This window comes from Eptesicus fuscus, chromosome 6 (assembly GCF_027574615.1).
Source record: "Eptesicus fuscus isolate TK198812 chromosome 6, DD_ASM_mEF_20220401, whole genome shotgun sequence".
Taxonomy (NCBI): domain Eukaryota; kingdom Metazoa; phylum Chordata; class Mammalia; order Chiroptera; family Vespertilionidae; genus Eptesicus; species Eptesicus fuscus.
In genome coordinates, this window is record NC_072478.1 from 75,973,834 (window position 1) to 75,997,441 (window position 23,608).

At 47.5% G+C, this 23,608-nt stretch overlaps 1 protein-coding gene and 1 pseudogene across 1 annotated transcript; one reads left to right on the top strand and one right to left on the bottom strand.

Annotated features, from left to right (window-relative positions):
• Nucleotides 1-8,682: 8,682 nt before the first annotated feature.
• IL9 (interleukin 9) lies at nucleotides 8,683-11,889 on the bottom strand. The gene is made up of 5 exons (XM_008145893.3): nucleotides 11,776-11,889; nucleotides 11,622-11,657; nucleotides 11,504-11,536; nucleotides 10,274-10,405; nucleotides 8,683-8,793 (listed from the first exon to the last, which is right to left on the bottom strand). Exons 1-5 carry the CDS (start codon nucleotides 11,887-11,889, stop codon nucleotides 8,683-8,685), a joined length of 426 nt encoding a protein of 141 aa, XP_008144115.1.
• A 4,408-nt stretch (nucleotides 11,890-16,297) lies between these two features.
• Nucleotides 16,298-16,976, top strand: LOC129149249 (40S ribosomal protein SA-like; annotated as a pseudogene).
• The last annotated feature ends 6,632 nt before the right edge of the window (nucleotides 16,977-23,608 follow it).

A 23,608-nucleotide genomic window follows, 5' to 3' on the forward strand; every position in this document is an offset into this window, starting at 1 on the left:
TCTTTCTGCCTCACAGCCCCTGGCAATGGGGGGGGGGGGGTGTCCCTCGGGCAGATCTACAGGCTGCAGTCCAACTCTCCATCCCCCACCAGTCATCAAGCCTTTGTTGAGCACCTACTATGTGCAGACTCTGTCCTTTGTGTCGGGGACAGCAGCACTTCCATTCCGGGGTCTGGTTCTACTGACAGGACAGGTGGGTCTGCCCACCCAGCATCCCTGGTCCGGGGCAGGCACAGTGGACACTGGTGAAGAGATGTCCACTGTCATCTAGTCCATTCCCGATGAACCCGAGGTCTTTCCTCTAACGCGGTCTAAAGTGTGTTTCTAAGTCTGCCTCAACGAGCCCGTTTCCCGGTGCCGGTCCCGGTTGCCCAGTTTGTTTGGAAGTGGTGGTGTGTTCACAAGGCAGCGAGGGCTTCTGCCGGACGCCCTGATAAGGCTGAGATCCAAGAAACAACCTTCTCCAGTGTCAGAATCCTCTGCAGTTTCTCCGGTGTTCTCTGATCTGCTCATGCTAGGAGGAGGTGAACAGAAAGAGGCCTTGCTGACCAAGTACCATGTACCCAAGCTCCTGCTGAGAGCGGGACTTCCAGTTCCATTGGATAATCTTGAGGCCACACTGCTCCCTGCTGTCCAGCCCGTGGAACCTCATTTCATAGAGGAAAAGAGAAAGCTGCTGGGACGCCTGTAAGATGTACAGAGTCCTGAACTGTCAGTGAAGGCCCTTGGCAGTCCCCATCAGAGCTGCTCTTCCAGACTCACCTCTTATGGCTCTGTCCCAGGATCCCTGTACTTCCAACAATTTTCCCATCCCATCCAATGCCGGGCACATGTGGGCATGTAAATGTTTGTTGAAGGAATGATTGAGTATCCAACAAACCCACGGGATCAGCTCCTGTCTGACCACCACCCTCCAGGCTGTCCTGCCTCTGCTTTTCTTTAGCCTGGACAACCCTGACCTCCATGAACAGGGAGCATTCCTGTTATCGGAGAAAAAAGTAACAATTACCATTACTCTTGTGAGCCCCGAGGCGGGTGGGGAAGACATCTACAAAGAAGGGCTTCTGGTGATGAACTGGGCTCATATTTAAAAACAAAACAAAAAACAGAGCGTAGCAGCCATTCCTGCATGGAGCCTCTCACGCAAACTGCACTTCACAGAGAAGCCTGTTCTGAGCTGCCTGCCTGCACTGTGTTCCTGCCATCTGAGCCAGCCCTTAGAAAGGTTTCCTGAAATTCTATTTCAACCAGTAGGATTGAGGCTTTCCCAAGCCAATCAGAGCTGCACAGCTGTGACCAATCAGAGTGGCTATTTTAACCAATCAGGACAGTGCCTTTTGGGCCAATCAAACTGCAAGGATTTGGAGCCCTCATTTGCACGAGACAGACCAATCAGGGACCATGGGCAGGGATTTCTGTCCATATAAGAATGAAGCTAGGGCCCTGGCTGGGTGGCTCAGTTGGTGGGAGCATCGTTCCCCATACGTCTTGGTTGTGGGTTCCATCCCCAGCCAGGGCACATACAAGAATCAACCAATGAATGTATAAATAAATGGAAAAAAAATTGATGTTTCTGTCTCTTTAAAAAATAAAAAAAGAAAGAAAGGAAGAAAGAAAAAGGAATGAAGCGTCATCTCCCAGAAGGAAGGAAGGAAGGAAGGAAGGAAGGAAGGAAGGAAGGAAGGAAGGAAGGAAGGAAGGAAAGAAAGAAAGAAAGAAAGAAAGAAAGAAAGAAAGAAAGAAAGAAAGGAGGGAAGGAAGGAAGGAAGGAAAGGAAGGAGGGAGGGAGGGAGGGAGGGAGGGAGGGAGGGAGGGAGGGAGGAAGGAAGAAAAAGGAATGAAGTGTCATCTCCCTGGTTGAGCTGAAGCACTAAAGCTTTGCCAGAGCAGAGTGAAGCAGATCAGCATGGAGCAGAGCAGAGCTGTCTAGCGGGAGAGGGGCCTGCCCCCAGGACCCCTGGCCCCAGAGCTGTTCTATAGTTGTGCTGTTTTCACAGCCATGCTGTATCACCATTCAGCTGTTCCACATCCGTGTTTGCACTGAATAAAGTTTCCTTCTTCACTGCATCCCCAAAGGGGATTCTTGTTGGCATTGAATTGGTGCCAACAACCACCAGTTGACACTCTATAACAGCAGTTCTCAACAGCGGTCCGTTCATTCTTCAAAATTATAGAGAACTTTTGTTTATGCAGATTGTAACATTTACCAGAAATTAAAAGAGAATTTTAAAAATATTTATATAAAGCGTAATAACCCTATTACATGTTAAAATAATAACATTTTTAATGAAAATAGCTCTGCTTTCCCAAAAAATAAATAATGAAAGAGTAGCACTGTTACATTTTTGCAAATCTCCCTAACTTCTGGCTTAACTAGAGGACAGGCGGATCCCCATACGCTTCTGCTTTCAGTCTGTTGTGATGTCAGTCGCCGCGTAGCCTGTGGAAAGCTCCATTGCGCACACATGTGAAATGAGAGTGAAAAGGGCAGACACCATCTTCTGTTATATGAAAATTGTTTTGGCCCCAGGACCCCTTTGAGCGGCTGCTCCACACACAAAAATCTGTCGCACAGACTTTCCTGGCTGGTAAGCTGCAGAATCACCACTTGGTGGCAGCAGAGATCAACTAAATCCTGCACAGGCATAGGCTTCTGGTGGCCTGTGACCCTGGCCTCAGTGATGAGAGCGTCTGGGCCCTGTAACTACTCTTCCTGTGTTTGGGGTCTCCTGCCTCCCTTATTGTCCTTTTACTTCTCTGTGGAAGGAACCTCAGACTAGGGAGACCTTGGCCTTGGGTTCTAGTTCCAGGTCTGTCATCAGCTAGCTGTGTGGCCTTGGCAAGCTTTTGCCTCTGCTGCGCCTCAGTTTCCTCATCCGTAAAATGGCCATACAGAGTATCCCTACTTACCTTCCAGGGCTTCAATAAGAATCAAGTGCAAAAGCGGTTTTCTAAACTGTAAAGTGCAAAACATAGGGGTTAGAGGATGGTCGGGGGTGGAGGTGGGAGGGGTCCCCTGTGATTTTTCTTCCTGTCTTCCTCTCTGTGCATCTGGGGTGTTTGCATTTTTCAGGGGGCCACACAGGATGGCTGCAGCGGTGCTTCCTGGGCCTTGTCTCTGCAGGTGAAACCCCGAGAGCTCCAGATGCCTGGCTCCTAGGCCTTTGGACCAATATGTGAACATCTGATATGCGTACTTGGGGAGGGGTGCTTGCAGATGCTGATATGGCCCTTCTGTGCCCAGGGTGTCTGACGAGTCATTGATTCGAGTCCTTCAGGGTTCTGGCCCCTCTCTCAGACTGACATCAAAGAAATTTCCAGGAAACATTTTGTCCAGCAGAGGAGTTCAGCACATAAGCACCTCGGATCCAGAAAAGCCATCCACAGGATCACTGCTTCCCCCCCTGGCTGAAACTGGGGAGGGGCCAGTATTCTCTGGGCTCAGTCACCCCTGCCAGTCACAAGACACACCCCAGTGCCCTGCCCCTCTGCCTCCTGGCAGTGAAGGCCAGTCTCTCCCCCACACACCTGCAGACTCGGAGGATGCTGTTGCATTCACTGTTGTGCTGAGGTCAGCACCTGGCGCTCCCTGCATGTTTTATCGGTGTTTGCTGAGTGACTCACCACAGCTTCAGGTGTGTACAAAACAAATGAACTTTAACTAAATGTAGTTTTTTTTCAAGCATCCATTCTACCTGATGGCAGAAAAAGTAATTTTGCCATTTCAGGCTAAAATTCCGAAATCACAAGTGAAACGCAGCCAGTTCAGGATTCTCTCCTTCTCCCTGTCCTGAGGGTGACTTTAGTTAGATTTGGGGGTTTGGGGTATAGGAGAAGCTTCTGTCTCTTGAGAGATACATCACCATTCCTGGCATCCCCCCTCTCTAGTCCTAAGTCCTGGTCTTTCCTCTGTGGTGGCTTCTGTGGAAGCGTCTTCATTCCCGTTTGGCCCTGGCCACATGGCCCATGCATGCCATATCTGCCAACCAGGGCCTCTCTGCTATGCTCCATGACACATCCATGCCCCTCTCTAGTCAAAGTATTTGGCAAGCTTTTGCCTCTGCTGCGCCTCAGTTTCCTCATCCATAAAATGGCCATACAGAGTATCCCTACTTACCTTCCAGGGCTTCAATAAGAATCATGAGACATTTCTCTAAGGAAGCGAAAAGATGTGTCAAAAGATGCAACACCAGTTATTAGGAAAATAAATCAAATTCACAGCGAGATCATTGGACTGGGATGGCTACAATGAAAACGATAGATAATAACAAGTGTTGATAAGGATGTGGAGAAGTTGGAGACCTCATGCATTGCTGGTGGAAATATAAAATGGTGCAGCCACTTTGGAAAAACAGTTTGGCAGTTCCTCAAAAAGTTAAACTAGAATTACCATGTGACCCAGCAACTCCACTCTTAGATGTAAACCCATGAGAAGTGAAAACATATGTCCTCACAAAAACCTTTACATGAATGTTCATAGCAGCACTATTCATAATGGCCAGAAGGCAGAATCATCCCAAACGCCTATCAACTGATAAGTGGGCAAATAAAATGCAGCATATCCATAAAATAGAATACTATTCAACAGTACTGAAGTACAGCATCAATACCTGCTACAACATGAATGAAATGTCAAAGCACCATGCTAAGTGAAAGAAGCCAGTCACACAGAAAAACAAGTATCGCGTGATTCCATTTATAGGAAAAATCCAGAAGAGGCAAATTTACGGAGACAGAAAGTAGATTACTGGTTGACGCGGCTGGAGGAAGGGGGGATAGCGAATGGCTGCTGATGTGTACAGGGTTTCTTCTAGGGATGATGAAATGTTCTCAAGTTAGATTGTGGTGATGGTTGCCCAACCCTGAGACTATATAGTAAAGGCCATTGAATTAGCCACTTTACCCGGGCGAATGGTCTTTGTATTTCTGCTGAGGGCTCCCTTCCAGAGGAAGAGAGGTCTTGGTCTGGGTGGGGAAGGAATCACAGGGTTGAGCCTTTACAACATCGTCCCGTTTCAAACCGGATGGGTGGGAAGATAGAGAAACAGATGCATGGGGACCGGTCAACTCAAGGCCAGCAGCATCGGGGCGTGGCTTTGGCCAGCAGTGGTGTGGCCTGGTCAGGAATCTCTTTTGGAAACAACTTAGCCTGGGTCCTAGCAACATGGACGAGGCGGCTTGACCGGCTGATGTGTGGAGAGCTGCAACGCCCTGCTGGTCAGATTGAAGAGTTGGCTCTGGAACAGTGGTTCTCAACCTTTCTAATGCCGCGACCCTTTCATACAGCTCCTCATGTTGTGGTGACCCCCAACCATAAAATTATTTTCGTTGCTACTTCATAGCTGTAATTTTGCTACTGTTAATGAATCGTAAGGTAAATATCTGTGTTTTCTGATGGTCTTCGGCGACCCTGCTAGCGGTTCTCAACCTGTGGGTTGCGAACATGAGGAACTGTATTAAAGGGTCGTGGCATTAGAAAGGTTGAGAACCACTGCTCTAGAGTCTGGTACCTGAGTGAGGACCTTGGCTTTACCACTTGTAAGCAGTGTGCCCCAGGCAAGTTGTGTAACCTCTCTGGGCCTCGGTTTCCTCATTTGTGCACTGGGAATAATTATATGAAATAATTACATATCTATCTCAAGGGGTGGTGGTAAAGATCCAACTATACATTCCGCAAAGCATGCTGAGCACAGTGCCTGGTAACAGTAAACGCTCCGTAAATGTGAGTTCTCCTTCTAGAGAAATCACAACTCTGGGGGCAGAGGGAGGAGGGGAGTCACCTCACCCAGACCCCAGAGAAGAGAAGCCGGCTTTAAGGTTGCGGCAGGGGTGGGTCCTGCGGGTTTTACAGCTTTTGCAGAAAAGCCGAGGGAAACCACCAAGCCCTGCTGGGGATGAACCTGTGGCCGTGGGTTGCAGCTCATCTCTTTGCCCACCTCTCCGGGCGGCGATTGTGTTCCCAGGTTCATTCTGAGCCCAATCGCCAGCATCTGCCCCTGCCGTGATCTCAGCGTGGGTGCGCTTGCAGAGGGAGGAAGCCGAGACTGCGGCCTGTAAACCACATTGTGTAACGCGACACAGCTGCGTCTGGGACAGTCATTCAGCAAACCCAGAAGGAGGAGAGGAGAGGAGAAGGCCCTGCAGCGCGGCCCGGACCCCACGTGGCGGGCCATCGGTAGCTGCTGAAGCCTGTGTCCCTCCTGGAGACGCCCAGCCCAGCCCGCCCGGCCCAGGTAAGCCTGGGAGAGCCCTCTGTGAGGGGGGCAGAGCCGGGCCCAGAAGGGCCCTCAGCCCTCTGCACAATTCTGAGTCCAAACAGCTCCCAAAGCCCAGCGTTTGTCGAGACTCATTTGGCTGCCAAACCTGATCACCTCATGCGGCGGCTCCTGTGTTTGCTGCAGAATATTAATGGCTTTCATTACGGAATCCTGCCCCGGCCCTGCTCTGGGTGTTATGTAACATATGATGTCTGCACTGTGTATTTCCTTCCTAAACGGCTAAACCGTTTGCCTGCTGAAGATGACCTGGGCCCCAGGTTTTTGGAGACGGGCGTGTGGGCTCATATTATTTTAAATCTCTTTTACCCTCAGACTGCAGTCAGGGAACACAGCATAGGCAGCTGATATTCACAGAGTAAGAGCAGAAGGGAAATGCAAGGGTTTTGCATCAGAGACAGCTGGGGCGGAGTCCGGTCTGACTCTCCCCAGCTGGGCCTGGGGAGATCATCCCGCCTTTCTGAGCCTCTGTTTCCCTCTCTGTCACACAGGAATCACAACACCCACCCCCGTAGCCATTGGGGGACTGACTGAGATGAGGCATGCTTAGAGTAAGTGCTTAATATTACATGCCAATATTAACAAAGAATAATAAATGTACTGTTTGATAGATCCTTTTCTCAGTTTGTCCGTGGGAATCCACAACCCAGCTAGGGAGACAGGCAGGACAGCCCTCTGGGTACTGCGTGCAGGGGTCACTGTGTGTGAAGAGGGGGGCACCGAGGACAGAATGCTCAGAGTCTCAGGGAAGAAACCATAGAGCAGATGCTGGGAGAGCCTCGTAAACACAAATCCCCACACCCAGAAACCTTGCTAGAACTTGCGTCCCACCCCCACTCACCCACCACTGCCACACAACGTTTTCACTTCTCGAGAGAAGCAGGTGGGTCAACAAACTGTGACGATGGTCTATTTGTCTTAAGGTCTGTGTCCCCTGCAAAATGCTTGGTGGCCTTTAGCGCTGAGGGAGGACGAAGGCTAACCCAGTGGTGCCTCTAGACTTAGAAATCCAACTTGTTACCTTTGATACACACACCCCTGCAAGCTAACCGCTGAGAAATGTATCTTTCAGTCCAAACTAAGATTTAAAAAAGCACGACTGACTATCAACATGGACCCACAATTTCTGTCCCCAAGAAGATAACAAAACACTCCCCTGACATGGGCCTCCTTTGCTAAAACTCCTCCTTCTCCTTCTCCTCTGTGGGAGGGGCTGGGCTGCAGGAGAGGGGTTGGGGGGCAAGCTTGTGCCTGCCCCCCTCGCTAAAGGAGCTGCACAGCCCCAGGGACCCGGCCACTTAGCTCATCAGAGAGCCTCACTTTGGCCAAGGGCTGTTTGCAGTGCAGGTCACATGGGATGTTGTTGAGGTTGTAGTTGATTGAAAATAACAGCTGAGCAAAGCCCTTGGAGAAATTCTGTCTCTTGGTGCTCTAACCATCCCATGTTATTGTGGTCAAAAGTACCCAAGAAGTCTAGCCCAATAGGGAGGGAAGCTCAGAAAGGCGGGATGATCTCCCCAGGCCCGGCTGGGGAGAGTCAGACCGGACTCCGCCCCAGCTGTCTCTGATGCAAAACCCTTGCATTTCCCTTCTGCTCTTACTCTGTGAATACCAGCTGCCTATGCTGTGTTCCCTGACTGCAGTCTGAGGGTAAAAGAGATTTCCTGACAGTGCCCAGGAAAACAGCCCCCACCCTAGGTGCCTCTAAGCTCTTCCCAAGCTTGAAGCCTTCGGGCTGCAGGGGTGGGGGCCATTCTGATGGCCAGACCACCCCAATTCCTCTGCACCCAGCCAGGCCCTGCCCGGCCGTGGAGGTGCTAGCCGGGGGTGTTTACGGGGCTGGCTGTGTGGATCCCAGGGTTCCTCTGGTTTGTGCTCCGACCCAGCGCCTGCTCCACGACTTGCTCCTGGCTCGGCCCCAGCACTTTCTGTGCATAAACATGCCCCACAGTCTTGGGTGCTCTCCCCGCTTCTGGGCTTGCCAAACGGCTAGCTTCTCCCACCGTTAGTCTCTCAGGGCCCCAAACTCTTGGCGATGCCCGGACCTCCCTCCCCCAGCACCCACAGCTGGGGCGCCTCCGGCACGCCCTTGTCCCCCAGCAGCAGTCCTCAGGCTCCCCCCACAGCCACAGCCCCCGGCAGCCATTCAGCCCTTTGGCAGAGCTTGTTGCTCTTTGTGCTGAGCAGCAAGGTGGGAATCAGCACCTGGAGACCAGATGTGCTCTTTTTTTTCATATATATTTATTCCAAAATAAAGATATAAAACTTTAAACAAATATATATTTTTAAGTATAAAAAAATATAACAATTGATTTTGATTTAGCGTGGCTTACTTAATTTTTAAATTGCAACAACTTAAAGAGGAGGCTTTTAAAATTCAATAAATAGAATAAATACTATTTTATCTTTATGCTCTGCCTCTCATCCTTTCTTTCTGGAAAACTCCCAGGAGGCTGTTGAGAAATGTCAGTGTGTTGCCTGTAGTGGTTTGGTTGCACGGCTGCTCACAGGAAAAATTCTGTGGGGATAAAAGTGGACAAAGACGGAGTGACTACAGCAGTATGGAACCCAGCAGCGCAGGAACTGCCCTGACAGAACCTGCTGAGGGGAGGGGGTTCCTTGGGAAGAGGCTGGGCAGGCAGCAGGGAGCTTGAGACACAGAGCAAATGGATGGGGAGGCCCAGGGCTAGCATTTTGTGTAGACACGCAGGGAGCTGACTTTGTGGTAGGATTTCAGGATACACACACACACACACACAAACACACACACACACACACACACACACACACACACCCCTATCAAATGGTCCTAAATCTCTTTATTAGGGAAAACCTTTTCTTGGGACTCTTTGAGGCCAACAATTTTGTTACTGTCCTTTTGGGTTGTCCTTTCAAGGTCATTTATAGCACAGTGGGGAAGGACAGGGCCTTGAGGTCACATTGACCAGAATTCAAATCTCAGCTTTGCCACTTAATAAATACTAGAGGCCCGGTGCACGAAATTCGTGCATGGGGGGGGGGTGCGTCCCTCAGCCCTGCCTGCACCCTCTCCAATCTGGGACCCCTCAGGGGATGTCTGACTGCTGGTTTAGGCCCCATCCCTGCTGGCTCCTAACTGCTCGCCTGCCTGCCTGCCTGATCACCCCCTAACTGCTCCCTGCCTCAGCCCCCGCCACCGTGGCTTTGTCCGGAAGGAGGTCTGGAAGACGTCTGGTCTAATTAGCATATTACCCTTTTATTAGTATAGATGTAGCCTTAGGAAAATTAGGTAACCTCGCTGAGCCTCAGTTTCCTCCTCTCTAAAGTAAGGGTGATAAACCTGGCAAGTCTGCAAGGTAGCTACACAATGAAACAGTATACATAAGCCCTTAGAACCACATGCTGTTGGTGGTAGAAACGTGTTCCGTTAGGCAGCTGAGCGAAGGGCCCTCAGCCTTCTATGAGCTCAGGTGGCGATGCTAACTCCCACAGTGCCCACTCCCTCCCCTGCCCTCCAGGGACCCGTATAGGCTGCAGAAGATAACGTGCTGATGGGCATGTAGAGCAAATGGCAAACTCTCACCTGGGTCTGGGTGAGTTTTCCTTTAAACACCTTAGCCAACCCTCCCCCAAACCTTCTTTAACTTGCAGGCTACAACTGCCATTCTGTTGCTAATAGGTTAGCAAACTGAATCTCTGGATAAGTTAGTGTTCTGTGGCTATGGCCCCGACTCCCTAGATTTTAGCATCTAATTACAATCAGATGCATTTGTTCATGATGCAGTAGGTGGAGAGAAGGAAATGGTGACAGAGGTGTCTTTAAAGCTAGGGAACATCGGCTATCCGAGGCAGCGCTCACTTAAATCTGTTGTTCTGATTCATTTTCTGATATGTCTCTTCTCGACCTGGAACGACCAGTTCCACCGTCATCATCCATTCTCACTCAGACAGACTGGGCATTACGTTCACACGGAAACAGCTGAGCCGAGTAGGGGTATCGCAGATGAAGGCACACTCACTGGGCACTTGTTGTTCTTCAGGGCTCCGACCGTCTTCCGCACCCGGTTGAAAACCAGGGGGAAGCTTGCTCTCACCGTGGTGTTGGCCATCTGGGCCAGGCCCTCCTGGAAGCAGGGTGCGGTGCAGTTGTCCTGGGGAATAGAAAGGGTGTGTGAAGGGAGGCACTCAGCAGACCCCTCTGAGAGGGAATTAGAAAAAGAATGCTTTTAGGCACTATTTTAATTTAACCAACGTAGCCTAAACGGACCACGTCCCTTGCCAGTCCGGGAAATGACCAGTGTTTCTGGGGAGGCCCTTTGTCCACAGCGACACCCCTGCAGGTTTCAGGATGTTCCATCCAGGGCGCCTGAGGCCTGCGGGCCCTGGAAATCAGCCAGTTCGGAGTCTCCTTGTCAAACACTGCTCCCTGTTCTGAGTCTTGCAATAGTGAGTTTGAAAGTCAGAGAAGAAAAAGCCCTCTCACACCAGCCAAATGGGATGTGCACATGAATGCAGCGGTGTTTCTGCAGGAGCTAACGTCATGGGCAGGGACGAGGGGCGGGAGGGCAGATTTGCGTGGTGCTGCCTGGCCGGTTCTCAGCTGCTGGGTGGGCCTGACCTCAGCTGGGGCGGGAGCTCTGGTTCTCGAAGTCCTTGCTTCAGAGAAAGCAAAGCAGGGCCCCTTGGATGAGCTCTTCCTCCTCACCTTAGCCAGAAAGTTTCTGCCACGCTTCCTCTCGGCTCAAGTGGCCAATGAACTTCCAGAAGCCCTTTCCACTTCCCCTCCACCCACAACCTTGGCCGCTGTCCTCCTAGAGGCCCCCTACAGCAGCTAAGTAGACAGGGCGTCCAGAGAAAAGATGAAGAGTTGCCGTTTTATTTACATTGCTTTGCAACCTTAGAGTTATCGTCAAATGCATTAGAAAGTAATGGGCTATATCATTTGTTATCATCTCAGTTCCAGTTTGATTTAATCATGCACCTGGCACAACTAATTTAAAAGGACAATCAAGATTCTTTTTTAAATAGTAAAAAGCGATCCAACTTCTCAAGGAGCATAGAGCTGACCAACTACAAATAAATCTATATGATATAGAATTCCCAGAGCCTGGTCTTGAAAGGAAATACTAATCTATAGCAACTGTAATTAAGTAACACTTGCTTATCTAAAATACCAAGTAAAGCAATTATTTTTGCTTAACCACTTAAAAAAGAAGGAGATCAAGATTATATGCTTTTACTATACTTACAGAAGGAATGGGCAGACACAAACAATTGGTCACCTGCAAAAGAGTAATTTCAAAGTGAAGATTCCAGATATGGAAATTAAAATCAGCTTGAAAAGATCTTAACAGAGCATTTACTCACATTGCCGCCACAGCTGCATTTTGACAGTGGATCTTTCTAAAACAGATTAAGAGACAAGAACCCATAATGTGTGATGTGTTCTTCATTCTCCTAAAATGATGCACTTACATTTCAGTAGCTGCCTTTCCCACTGGTGCCCCTCTCCACAGCTTACCTGCAGGTTATTAATGAGGTGCGTGATGTCCTTGATCCCTACCAAGGTCAAACACCCCTGCCCAGCCACAGAGCCGAAGAGAAGGGCAGAGGCAAGGACCACAGTCAGGAGCATCTTGACACAGAGTTGGAGCTGAGCCTGCAGACACCTTCACATCGAGTCGTATTTAAAGCTCCCTTGCAAACGTGGAAAAACCCCGACATCAAAGTGATACCAAGTGCCCACTTTTTCTCTGTAAGTTTGGGTCACTTGACATTGAAAAAAAAAAAGATATACATATTATATCAAACTGAGTCACTTGGCAAAGACTATGTTGCATTATCTCAGGAAATATCATTCCATAGGAAAAGTTAAAGATCTTAACAGACACACACACACACACACACACACACACACACACACACATTTTGAGGCAGAGGTTCTGGTTGTGAGAGTTAAAACACTTTCCAGGAAAGCCCAGGGCTGTATTTTCCCTCTTTCGCTTTGTTGGAAATGCGCTATAGTAATAGCCAGACACGGGTGTTCTGATGAAGGAGGGGCTGGGCTGGGTGGGAAGAGGATGGCAGGACGGGCAGGAGGATGAGAGAGTACAGTTTCCTGAGCTGCTCTGTGGGACATTGCAACCTCGGTCTTTGCAAACTCAGTCTAGTCACTGCTACCTCAACCTTACTGTACTTTATTCCCAAAATTTATTTTATTTTTAAAAATTTCTTTATTGATTAAGGTGTTACATATGTGTCCTTATTCCCCCATTACCCCATCCCCCCGCTCATGCCCTCCACCCTCCTGTTGTCTGTGTCCATTGGTTATGCTTATATGCATGCATACAAGTCCTTTGGTTGATCTCTCCTCCTTACCCCCACCCTCCCCTGCCTTCCCTCTGAGGTTTGATGGTCTGATTGATGCATCTCTGTCTCTGGATCTGTTTTTGTTCATCAGTTTATTTGTTCATTATATTCCATAAATGAGTGATATTTATCTTTCTCTGACTGGCTTATTTCACTTAGCATAATGCTCTCCAGTTCCATCCATGCTGTTGCAAATGGTAAGAACTCTTTCTTTTTTACCGCAGCGTAGTATTCCATTACGTAGGTGTACCACAGTTTTTCAATCCACTCATCTGCTGATGGGCACTTAGGCTGTTTCCAAATCTTAACTATTGTAAATTGTGCTGCTATGAACATAGGGGTGCATATATCCTTTCTAATTGGTGTTTCTAGTTTCTTGGGATATATTCCTAGAAGTGGAATCACTGGGTCAAATGGGAGTTCCATTTTTAGTTTTTTGAGGAAACTCCATACTGTTTTCCACAGTGGCTGCACCAGTCTGCATTCCCACCAGCAGTGCACGAGGGTTCCTTCTTCTCCGCATCCTCGCCAGCACTTGTCGTTTGTTGATTTGTTGATGATAGCCATTCTGACAGGTGTGAGATGGTACCGCATTGTCGTTTTGATTTGCATCTCTCAGATGGTTAGTGACTTTGAGCATGTTTTCATATGCCTCTTGGCCTTCCTTCTGTCTTCTTTTGAGAGAAGTATCTATTTAGGTGCGTTACCCATTTTTTGATTGGGTTGTTTATCTTCCTTTTGTTAAGTTGTATGAGTTCCCTGTAAATGTTGGAGATTAAGCCCTTATCGGTGATAACATTGGCAAATATGTTCTCCCATACAGTGGGCTTTCTTGTTGTTTTGTTGGTGGTTTATCCCCAAATTTTAATGATGTCTCTCACACCTGGGGCCAGATTCTGCCCCTTACACAAATGCATCTTCATGCAAGTATTCCTTTGAACAAGGGTCTCAAGAGGATCTCTTCAACTGTAAGAACAAGAATGCAGCAAGCATGCCGGTTAGCACCGGCCTTGAAAGACTACATAGCACTGTGCAACACAGGGTGAAAACTCAGCGCTTGAAATGGGATCGTCGCTAACGTTTATTGAGCACTTACTACAAACCAGTCACAGTTCTAAGAACTTCATGAGAACCAAGCCATGGAAGGCTAAGCCAGGAGTTGGTGGCCCACGTCAGTGTCTCTTCTCCCATTGCCCTTCTGCTCACTCAGCTCAGGCCTCTGCATAGAAGGGAGGGGCTTTGACATCACCGGCTGCCTCATCTCAGAAGGGCTGGAGGCCCGTCCTGTCCTGTGCTGTCTGGGGAGAGGGCTTGATGGCCCATGAGCCAGAGGTCTGGTCTTGGTGTAGCCAGGTACCCACCATCTCTGGTATCTCGGGTAGGTAGGTCCTGGTTTACTAGGAGGAGCCCCACATATTCAACTCGGGGAAAAAAATGAGCCAACTAACGTTTTTTTCTCCCCAGGCCACACTCTGGCCTGCCCAGTTGGGTTTGGGCCACCACCCTCCTAACCGCCCCACGAGCTGGTGTAGGGAAAGGTGATCAGGGCGCACCGGTGCTCCCTGGGCAGGTTACCCAGCCTTTCCAAGCATCAGTGTACCGCCAACCCTCACCTGCACAGGAACCGGGGGCGGATGGCCCAGGCCTGCCTCCTGGAAGGATGGGAGCATTCCATTCAGGATGCTTCCTCAGGAATGAGCCAAGTTTATTGGGAATCTGGCTGGTCTCTGTCATACCCTGCTCATGTTCTGCTTCCACCTTCCCCACCGCCCTCCAGTCACGGTGGTTTCTTTCTAATTCCAGCCTCCAGGCCTTTGTTCTTGCTAAGTTCTGCCTGGACTGTTCTTCCTCACTTCTTCCATGTGCATCCAGTCTCATCCTGGAGATCTCATTCCAAGTGCCGCCTCCTCCATCTCCTCCCCTGAAGCCCTCCCTGACCACAGTAATCATTGCCCTCTTCGTGATTCTGCCTTCATCTCTATTCCTCCCAGGGGGGTATTAGTTCCATGTCGGCCACCATGACAATGGATTCTTGTTCTTGCTGTGTTTCCAGGTCTAGATGAAGTGCTCAGGAATTACGGCTTAGATAAATGAAGGACAAACTTCATTTTTTTAAAAAAGATTCTTAAATTTATATTATTTACGAAGTGACCAATAGATGTTCCAGTGGATCCGTAACAATAAATAGAAACAACATTTTAAAAACCTGAGCAAGGAAAGCATTGCGCAAATGATTAAGCAACGAGCCACGTAAACATGCCTGTTGTGTAGCCCCTTGAGAATGTTGGAGAGCTTCACAGCCTCTTCTCCCTTTCAGTTCTGATAGTAACTGCGTGAGGAAGGCATGTCCGTTGTGGGAACTCCAATGCTGTCAAGGATGAAACAGAGTTAGGTGACTATGCTCTACAATTCTTGCCCACTTCCGCACCCACTCACTTACAAAAAAAAAAAAATTAAGAATATTTAAATGGTAGTTCAGCAGTTCAAAACACCATTAGAACAGCAGATGTTTATCTAGGCAAGCGACAACTTTTGAGGTTTAGCTTCTAGGATTTTTTTCAGTATCAAAATGTAAGTATGCAAATGACCTCCTGCAGAAAATATAAACCAAGCTCAGAAATTAATTACTCATTATTTTAAATATCAAGAAGATTGGAGAGTGGGATGCTTACCAAGATTTAGTCTAGATAGCATATTTTACAATAAATGACAATACTCAACTCATTTATTTTGTTCCAAAGATAACATATGACATTTTTGTTTTGTGATAAAAAACCCATGTGTCATGAATTATTTCTTTAGGAATAAAACAAAATAGTTAATTGTTCTGGGAAAGCCACAGCACAAAATGACACACACAAAATGGCATGAAATTTCTAAGTAAAACCCATTCTGCGTTTTTCTCTAAACAGCCAAGAGATAACTAATTATGAGAACCCTCAAGTACTAATTTCTTAATCAAATAGTTATGTCGAAGTCGATCGGTATTTCCCAACCAATGGGATGGGCAAGCCCCGAGGGATGCGCTGTCCTCCCCACAGGAGCTTCTTCCCAGGGAGTGTGACGTCTAGCTGGGGTCCTGCACCTCTTGCCTCACATCCCTCCTACGCAAATTCTGGGCCCTGTGGACATGGGGCTGACTGTGCTCTGTTCCGCTCCCACACCATTTCTGGAGCTCCAGACACCTCCCCTCTACTCCTCACTGCCCGTGAACAACAAACAATCTGGGCCATCCTTGTAAATAGAATTTTTATACCCTCGCATCGACACAGCCCATCATTATCTGAAAGCTGCCTTTGTGTTTGTCAGAGGCTACGGGACCCCCTTGGCTGCGCCCAATTTATGGGAGGCCATCTAATTAAGAAGGAATGAGAACTCCTGTTCAGGGTCACACTGGGTAAGGCCCTAGAATCTGTTGAACCCTTATATGCAAGGTAACATATGAAGCATTTTATGGGGAAGAACATACAAGCAGATGGAACGGATGGAACAGAAAGGGCCTCTATTTTAGTAGCTATGGTGTACAGGCTTTACTTCCTAACTGGTTATTATTGGTGTATAGATAAAGTGATGGGCTTCTGCTGTGAGCCAAGAACCACATCCCTTAACGGCTGTGCCAATGATCATTAATCACGAACACATCACCTTTCTGCGCTACCCGGAGAGGGGTTCCTATGGCGCTGTACTGGATTCCTGTTGTAACGTTTTCCTCGATATGCGGAGTCCTCGATGTCCTGCAAATGGAGGAGGAGGATGTCCTCAAAGTCCTTGCAGCAGGAACTCACTTAGGTGGCACCAATCTTGACCTCCAGATGGAACAGCCCATGGACAGAGGAAGAGTGATGGTGTCTGCATCAGAATCTGAAGAGAACCCGGGAGAGGCTTCCGATGGCAGCTCGTGCCGTTGATGCTGTTGAAAATCTGCCTGATGTCACTCTGCCATGTCCTCCCGTGGGCTGTGCTGAAGTTTGCTGCTGCCACTGGAGCCACTTGCATTGCTGGGCACTTCACTAGCCAGATCCAGCCGCCTCCGGGAGCCCTGATCCCAGGGCTGACCACCAGCCTCTCACACAGGTGTGTTGGGTTAACCTGCCCACCGCTGCTCTGTGTAACAGACTCCTCAGTGCCATATGGACATCGTCAGCCTTGCAACAACAGGGGGCTCACTCCGTGGGTCAGTGTGCTAATGCTGAGCTGGAAATTCTGCACATGCATGGCACCGTCTCCCCGGGGGTGACAGGGGAGGGGGGTTCACCCAGGATCTATTTGCCTGGAGACCCTGAAGGGACTGAAAAGGAAGAGCAGGCTGCAGCTGAACAGGCTGTAACCAAGGAGGAATTCTTATTTAACTAGAGGCTTAATGCACGAAATTCATGCAAGAGTAGGCCTTCCTTCCCCACGGCTGCAGGCACCAGCTTCCCTCTGGCACGCGGAACCCGGGCTTCCCTCACAGCCCAGCTTCGTCTGGAAGGTCGTCCGGAAGGACGTGTAGTGTAATTAGGATATTTTGCTTTTATTATTATAGATGATGAGAAACTGAAGCTTTACAAAGCTAAATGACTTGCCCAGGATCACATGGCTATTTATTGCTCGAGAAGGAGCCATTTTCTTTTGAGCACAGACTGGGCAGCATCACACAGATTTTGGTATGTAGTACTCTTTTTTTTTTTTTTTAATATATTTTATTGATTTTTTACAGAGAGGAAGGGAGAGGGATAGAAAGCTAGAAACATCGATGAGAGAGAAATATCGACCAGCTGCCTCCTGCACACCCCCTACCAGGGATGTGCCCGCAACCAACGTACATGCCCTTGACCGGAATCGAACCTGGGACCTTTCAGTCCACAGGCCGACGCTCTATCCACTGAGCCAAACCGGTTTTGGCAGTTTGCCCACTCTTATTAATTTCTTAATAATCTGTAATGTCAGTTTTGGTTTCTTCTTTGATGAAGTTCCTGTTGTTTTGGCCTCTATAGGGAGCCTTTTAGTTTCTTCACCAGAAGTTGTTGAGTTGTGCTTATTCCTTTTTATTCTGACCCGTAGCCCATTTGATCTTAAGATCACACTCTTTCTCCAGTAAAAAAATATTTTCTATTCCTTTTTTGATCTCCAATCTCCTTTCTCCCCCTCCTATAATTCCTATTGTACATATGTTGAAATCTAAACTTATTTTTCACACCTTTGCTTTTGTTGTTTTTATTTCTGATTTCTGGGGAACTTTAGGATTGGATCTTTTTGCAATTCAATATGTTCAACCCATTATTTAACAGTCTCTATTTAGGTTCTTTCCCCCAACAAATATTTTAACTTTAATGTTTTTTAAAGTTCAATATGCATTCCAAAAAGTATGTAACAAGCTCATAAAGACCGCCTTGCACTATTTTTATAAAAAGGAGGCGGTAAGATGATATACAAATGACAAATCTATATAAAATGGCCTTTCAATTTGCCACTAAAATTAAAATAATTAAAAATTCCACTAAAACTTTCATTTCTACTAAAGTCCCACCCTAGCCATCTAGCATGTCTTTCTCTCCAATCTGATACCCACTGCCAGACCCCAAAACCAGTTTATGGTTCTGGCCTACTCTCCCCAAACTTCACTGAAGTACCTCTCCATCTTTTCTTTCTAATCTTTAATACTGTTTTTATTTAGAACAGTTTAAGATTTACAAAACAATTGTGAATATAATACAGAAATTTCCCGTATTCCCCACATCCAGTTTCCCCTATTATTAACATCTCACATTTGTTACAATTAATGACCCAATCTTGATACCTTATTATTAGCTAGAGTCCTTACCTCATTCAGATTTCCTTAGTTTTTACTTATTATCCTTATTCTGTTCCAGGATCCCATTCAGGTCACCACATTCGCCACATTACACTCAGTCATCATGTCTCTTTGGGCTCCTCTTGGCTGTGGCAATTTTTTTAAAAATATATTTTATTGATTTTTTACAGAGAGGAAGGGAGAGGGATAGAGAGCTAGAAACATCGATGAGAGAGAATCATCGATGTTTCTCTCTGAGAGAGAAACATCGATGAGAGAGAATCATCGACCAGCTGCCTCCTGCACACCTCCTACCAGGGATGTGCCCGCAGCCAATGTACATGCCCTTGACCGGAATCGAACCTGGGACCTTTCAGTCCGCAGACCTACGCTCTATCCACTGAGCCAAACCGGTTTTGGCGGCTGTGGCAATTTATCAGACTTTGTTTTTTATGAACTTGACAGTTTTGAGGAGCACTGGTCTAGTTCTTTGCAGAATGTCCCTAAATTGGGATTTGCCTGATGTTTTTCTCATGAATAGACTGGGTTTATGTGTTTGGGAGGAAGACCATAATATAAAGTGCAGTTTTCATCATAAAATATCAAAGGAATATACATCAACATGACCGATCCCTCTGGATGTTGACCTTGATCATCTGGCGGAGGTTAGTGTTTGTCAGGTGTCTCCATTGTAATGTTTCTCTCCACCCCCACCCCGCATCCCAGCCCCCTCCACGCGGTGCTCTTTGGCTGGAAGTCACCATACGCAGCGCACATATAAGAAGCGAAGAGTTATGTCCCACTTCCTTGAGTGCTGAGTCTCCACATGAGTTATTTGGGATGCTTCTGCATGGGGGGTTGGCTCACCGTTTATTTATTTTTTGATTATTTATATTAATGTGGATTCACAGATACTTATTTTATACTTTGGGGTACAATCCAATACTGCTATATTTATTTTGTTACTCAGATTGTTCCATCTTTGGCCATTTGGGAGCTGTTTCCATTGCCTCTTGTGTCTCCTTTGACCCCATCATTGTGGCTTTTTTGTTTTTGTTTTTTGATACTGCATTACTTTCTGGCATTACAAGATGCTCCAGGCTCATCTTGTCTATTTCCTGTGCTGGTCCTTTTATTGGAGAATGGCATTAGAAGGCAAGATTAAACCTACCGTGCTTATTGCTACTGGGGTTCTAGTCTTATCAGTTGTGCAATTATATTTTTTATCTTCCAGAATTATTAAATATTGCTTCCTTTCCATAACAGCCTGCTCTTATTTTCTCAATGCAATGTAAAATTAAAGCTATAAGTATAGGTACACACAGGAAACAAGTGAGAGAGAAGCTCTTTTATTAAGTGCTTTTTCACTCAGGGTTATTTGCCCTGAATGTTCCACTTAAACTGCTGAGTATTTTTTTATATCTGCTATTTTTTTGCTCTGCTGATGCATATGAATAGCTGTTCAGAAAGACAATCGGGGCTGGTAGCAGAGATGGGTCCCAACAGAGTCTGTATAAGCCAATATAATTTCTTTTCATTCTTAACAAAAATAAAGGACAACTTAAGATGTATACTTTTTTTAATCAGCTTAGAGATCCAATAGTTTGTTCAGCACAGGGATGCTGAGAGCTACTTGGGTGGAACTTCACCTTAGCTCAAATAAAGTCTGTCTCAAAGGGGGACAGGGTTGTATGTATCAGCAATTTAGGATTGTAGTAGAATCCACTTCTATGCACCCTTTCAGATCTGTTAACATGATTTAGTCAGCCCCAAATGCAAACTATTGGCCTCTGTCTCAGTGTCCACCTTTCTGCCCTGTTCGTTTGGATGGAATGTATCAAAATGACTCTCCTTGGTTCCTGGCTCAGTCTTCTCACAATCATGGCAAACCCCGCTCTTCCTGAATGGCTAGTGACAGGTCCTAGAAACCAGCCCAACTTAGAGGCCAGATTTCTCACTACCTGCTCTCCAGCCTACCAGGTTACTTAGACTTCCAAGGTCACTCAGTTAGTGAGAGGCAGAACCAGGATTCAACCGATTTTCTTTGTATCATCACATTCTGCCTCCCAGGCTGACCATTAAATAATGATCTTAACCATACTATTCACAGACTATTATTTCCATAGTCCAGGTAGGTTCAATTTTATTAAATAGGTAAAATGGAATAGAGAAAATGAATACTGTGAATGGTGTGAAGGCAGGGCAGGGCTGGTAGGCACCTGGAGCTCAGAGCAGTGGTGGGAAGAGGCAGCAGGACACCGGCACCATGCATGTCCCAAGGATTTGTTTCACTGTTCCTTTTGGTGGAAAAGAGCCGCCCCCTTCTGGTTACATTTCTACCACCTCCAGAACAGCTGGGATGCCAAGCATCGGTTCCCAGCAGAGGCCTCGCCCACAAAACCATGTGCTTTAGTGTCTGCCTGAAAGAATGAAAGACCGATGTGTTTCCCAAGTTGATTTCAGAAAAAGATAAGCGAAGAAAAGAAAAGAAACAGTCACGATGCTTCATAAGAGCAGACTGGAGGATCCTGTGGAGAACCTCTAAAAGTTCTCAGTAACAGCGGGGGATCCCCAGTGGCCAATGCTCATTGCTTCAGTCCTCCCGGTGGGGTTTCAGTTTGGCTCAAAGAGCACAGCATTCACTGAATAGAGGCATCACCTTAATTAAGAACGGTGACATGATTTTATGAAGTTTTGTTACCAATGGTCCTTTTAGATAAGGAATTGTTTTATTCATTTCAACTTGTCCTCATTATCCTTCTAAGGAATAATTGAGGATCTGGGTCAGGATCAGGGTCAGGTGGGTCAGGATCACAGGCTTGACCTCTTGGGAACACTTGATCCCATCGAGTGCTCCCTTCCTCTGGAACCTGGCTCCTCTCGTGGCCCTAGAGACACCACATTTGCTCTTAACTGTGTTCCTCTTCCATGCACTACCTCTCAGTGACCCTCGCTGGCTCCTTCCCTGTCCAGCCTCTCCTGACTGGATTGTCCCAGTGCTATCTTCCAGGCTCTCAGATTTCTCTATCATAAATTTGATGTTCTTGTTCAGTCCTTTTCCCCATCCATGTGCTGATGACTCTCCAATTGTATCTTGAGCAGTGACAGCTTCATTGAGCTACAAACTCACGTTACAAGTATAATATGTTTAACCATGTCCAGACATTGTTTCTCTTATGAATAATTATATCAACATTCCCCACACCCCCTCAGCCATCAAGGTATAGCAGTGAGATTGAAAAGAAGCTTTATATCTTTCAATGCACTAAGATTCAATATGTACAGAGAAGATCACCCTCCTGACTCGGCTGGCTGTGCTGTGATGGTTGCTGCCCCAGGCCAGGAGAAGACTGGACCAGGAGGAATGAAAGTAGGAAGCCCATCTTTTCTGGTACCAAGGAGTTGTGGGGAAAAGAAGGTGGGACAGAGGGAGACATGTGATTCTGATCTTCCTTCTCTGAACTTCTTCCCAGCAGGGTTAGTGTATTACAGCTCTTAGTGCAATACCATGAGTTTTTGCCAATTTACTTTGAAGCCTTTGACAAGAGAGCATCTCCTAGCTTGCCCTTCTGCCAACCTGGGCAGCAGGGAGTAGACAGTGCACCTATCAGAGTAACAGCAGTAGTACAACATGGTCAGGCAGACACAGGGCTGGATGGTAGTTCTCTAAAGCTATCGCCAGTTCCCATGTGGTAAGGATGGGACTTAGAAACTCTCACATGCTCCCAAAGTGTCCACGGACCAAAGTTGGGTATAGAGCAGGTATATAAACATCCACAGGGCCAAGATGGGTGTTTGGGCAAGGAACTGGGTGAAGAATATGGCAGACACTCGCAGGGTACAGGGCCAGCTGACATGAGGCTGAGTCAGCCAGGGAGTCCCAGAGCCTTCACCGAGCTTCCACCAAGCCTTACTGGTTGCCAGCGTTAGCAGTGGACACCAGCAGGGCAAGTAGTGACCAGAGACAGGTGAATAAGATGCATTGCTATAGAGTGCAGAGGAGGTAGCAGAGACCAAAAGGTATAAGGATGCCTCCTGGCACTGCTGGGAGGGCACCTGGGCGCCTACCTTGTTGGGGGAGAGATGAGGCATGGGGTGGAAATCTAAAAGAATGTGAACATGTCTGAATTCTTCCTTCAGATTAAGAATAACAGACTGGACTAATTTTAGTTCCTTTCTCTGCCTGCCCCTTATCCCCAACCCTGGTGGATCAGGAATCATGAGGAAAACCTAAGAGAGGTTATAATTGTGTTGCACTTCTGAGCTATACTAATAGCATCATAAGTTTCCCCAACACATAAATCTGAGTATTGGATCTTTAACATATATCTTAGAATAAACCTAGCCAAAGTAAATTCTTGACCCCTCTCTTAAAAAAATCTATAACAATAAAAGAGTAATATGCTAATTAGACCGGACAGCCAAATGACCTTCCGGATATCATTCCAGACGTCCTTCCAGATGAAGCCGTGGCAGTGGGGGTCAAGGGAGAGGCAGTTAGGGGTGATCAGGCAGGCAGCAAGTGGTTAGGGGTGATCAGGCAGGCAGGCGAGTGGTTAGGGGAGATCAGGCAGACAAGCAAAGGCAGTTAGGGGCATCAGGCAGGCAGAGTGGTTAGGGGTGATCAGGCAGGCAGGCGGAGGGGTTAAGGGTGATCAGGAAGGCAGGCAAGTAGTTAGAGGCAATGAGGCAAGCAGGCAGAGTGGTTAGGAGCAATCAGGCAGGCAGGCAGGCAGGTAAGCGGTTAGGAACCAGTGGTCCCGGATTGCAAGAGGGATGTCTGATTGCCAGTTTAGGCCCAATCCCATGATTGGGCCTAAACTGGCAGTTGGACATCCCTGAGGGGTCCCAGATTGTAAGAGAGTTCAGGCCGGGCTGAGGGACCCCCCAACCCCCACCCCATGCACGAATTTTGTGCACCGGGCCTCTAGTAAATAAATAAACCTAGTCCACTCCCAACTTTCCCTACCTCAGTCAGTGACAGCACCATATCCCATAGGTTTAAGGCTCATGGTTGATTTCTCCTTTTCCCTCACCTCTCACTCACATCTAATCGATCAGCACACCCTGTTCGCTCTACCTCTAGACATATCCAAACTCACTTCTCTTCTTCTCCATCATGACTATTATCCTTGCTAAGATTATTGTGATATCCTCCCTCTTGTTCTCACTCCTGAGGCTGCTTCCGGCCCTATGGCACATGTGTTTGATG

Excerpts from the sequence above, each read along its gene's own strand:
- IL9 (XM_008145893.3), bottom strand. The coding sequence starts at position 11,889 with ATGCTCCTGACTGTGGTCCTTGCCTCTGCCCTTCTCTTCGGCTCTGTG. Across the intron at positions 10,406-11,503 it reads TGTGTCTGCCCATTCCTTCT|GACAACTGCACCGCACCCTG; the intron begins GTAAGTATAGTA and ends TCTATTCCCCAG. Across the intron at positions 8,794-10,273 it reads TGAAGAACAACAAGTGCCCA|AATTTTTCCTGTGAGCAGCC; the intron begins GTGAGTGTGCCT and ends TTATCCCCACAG.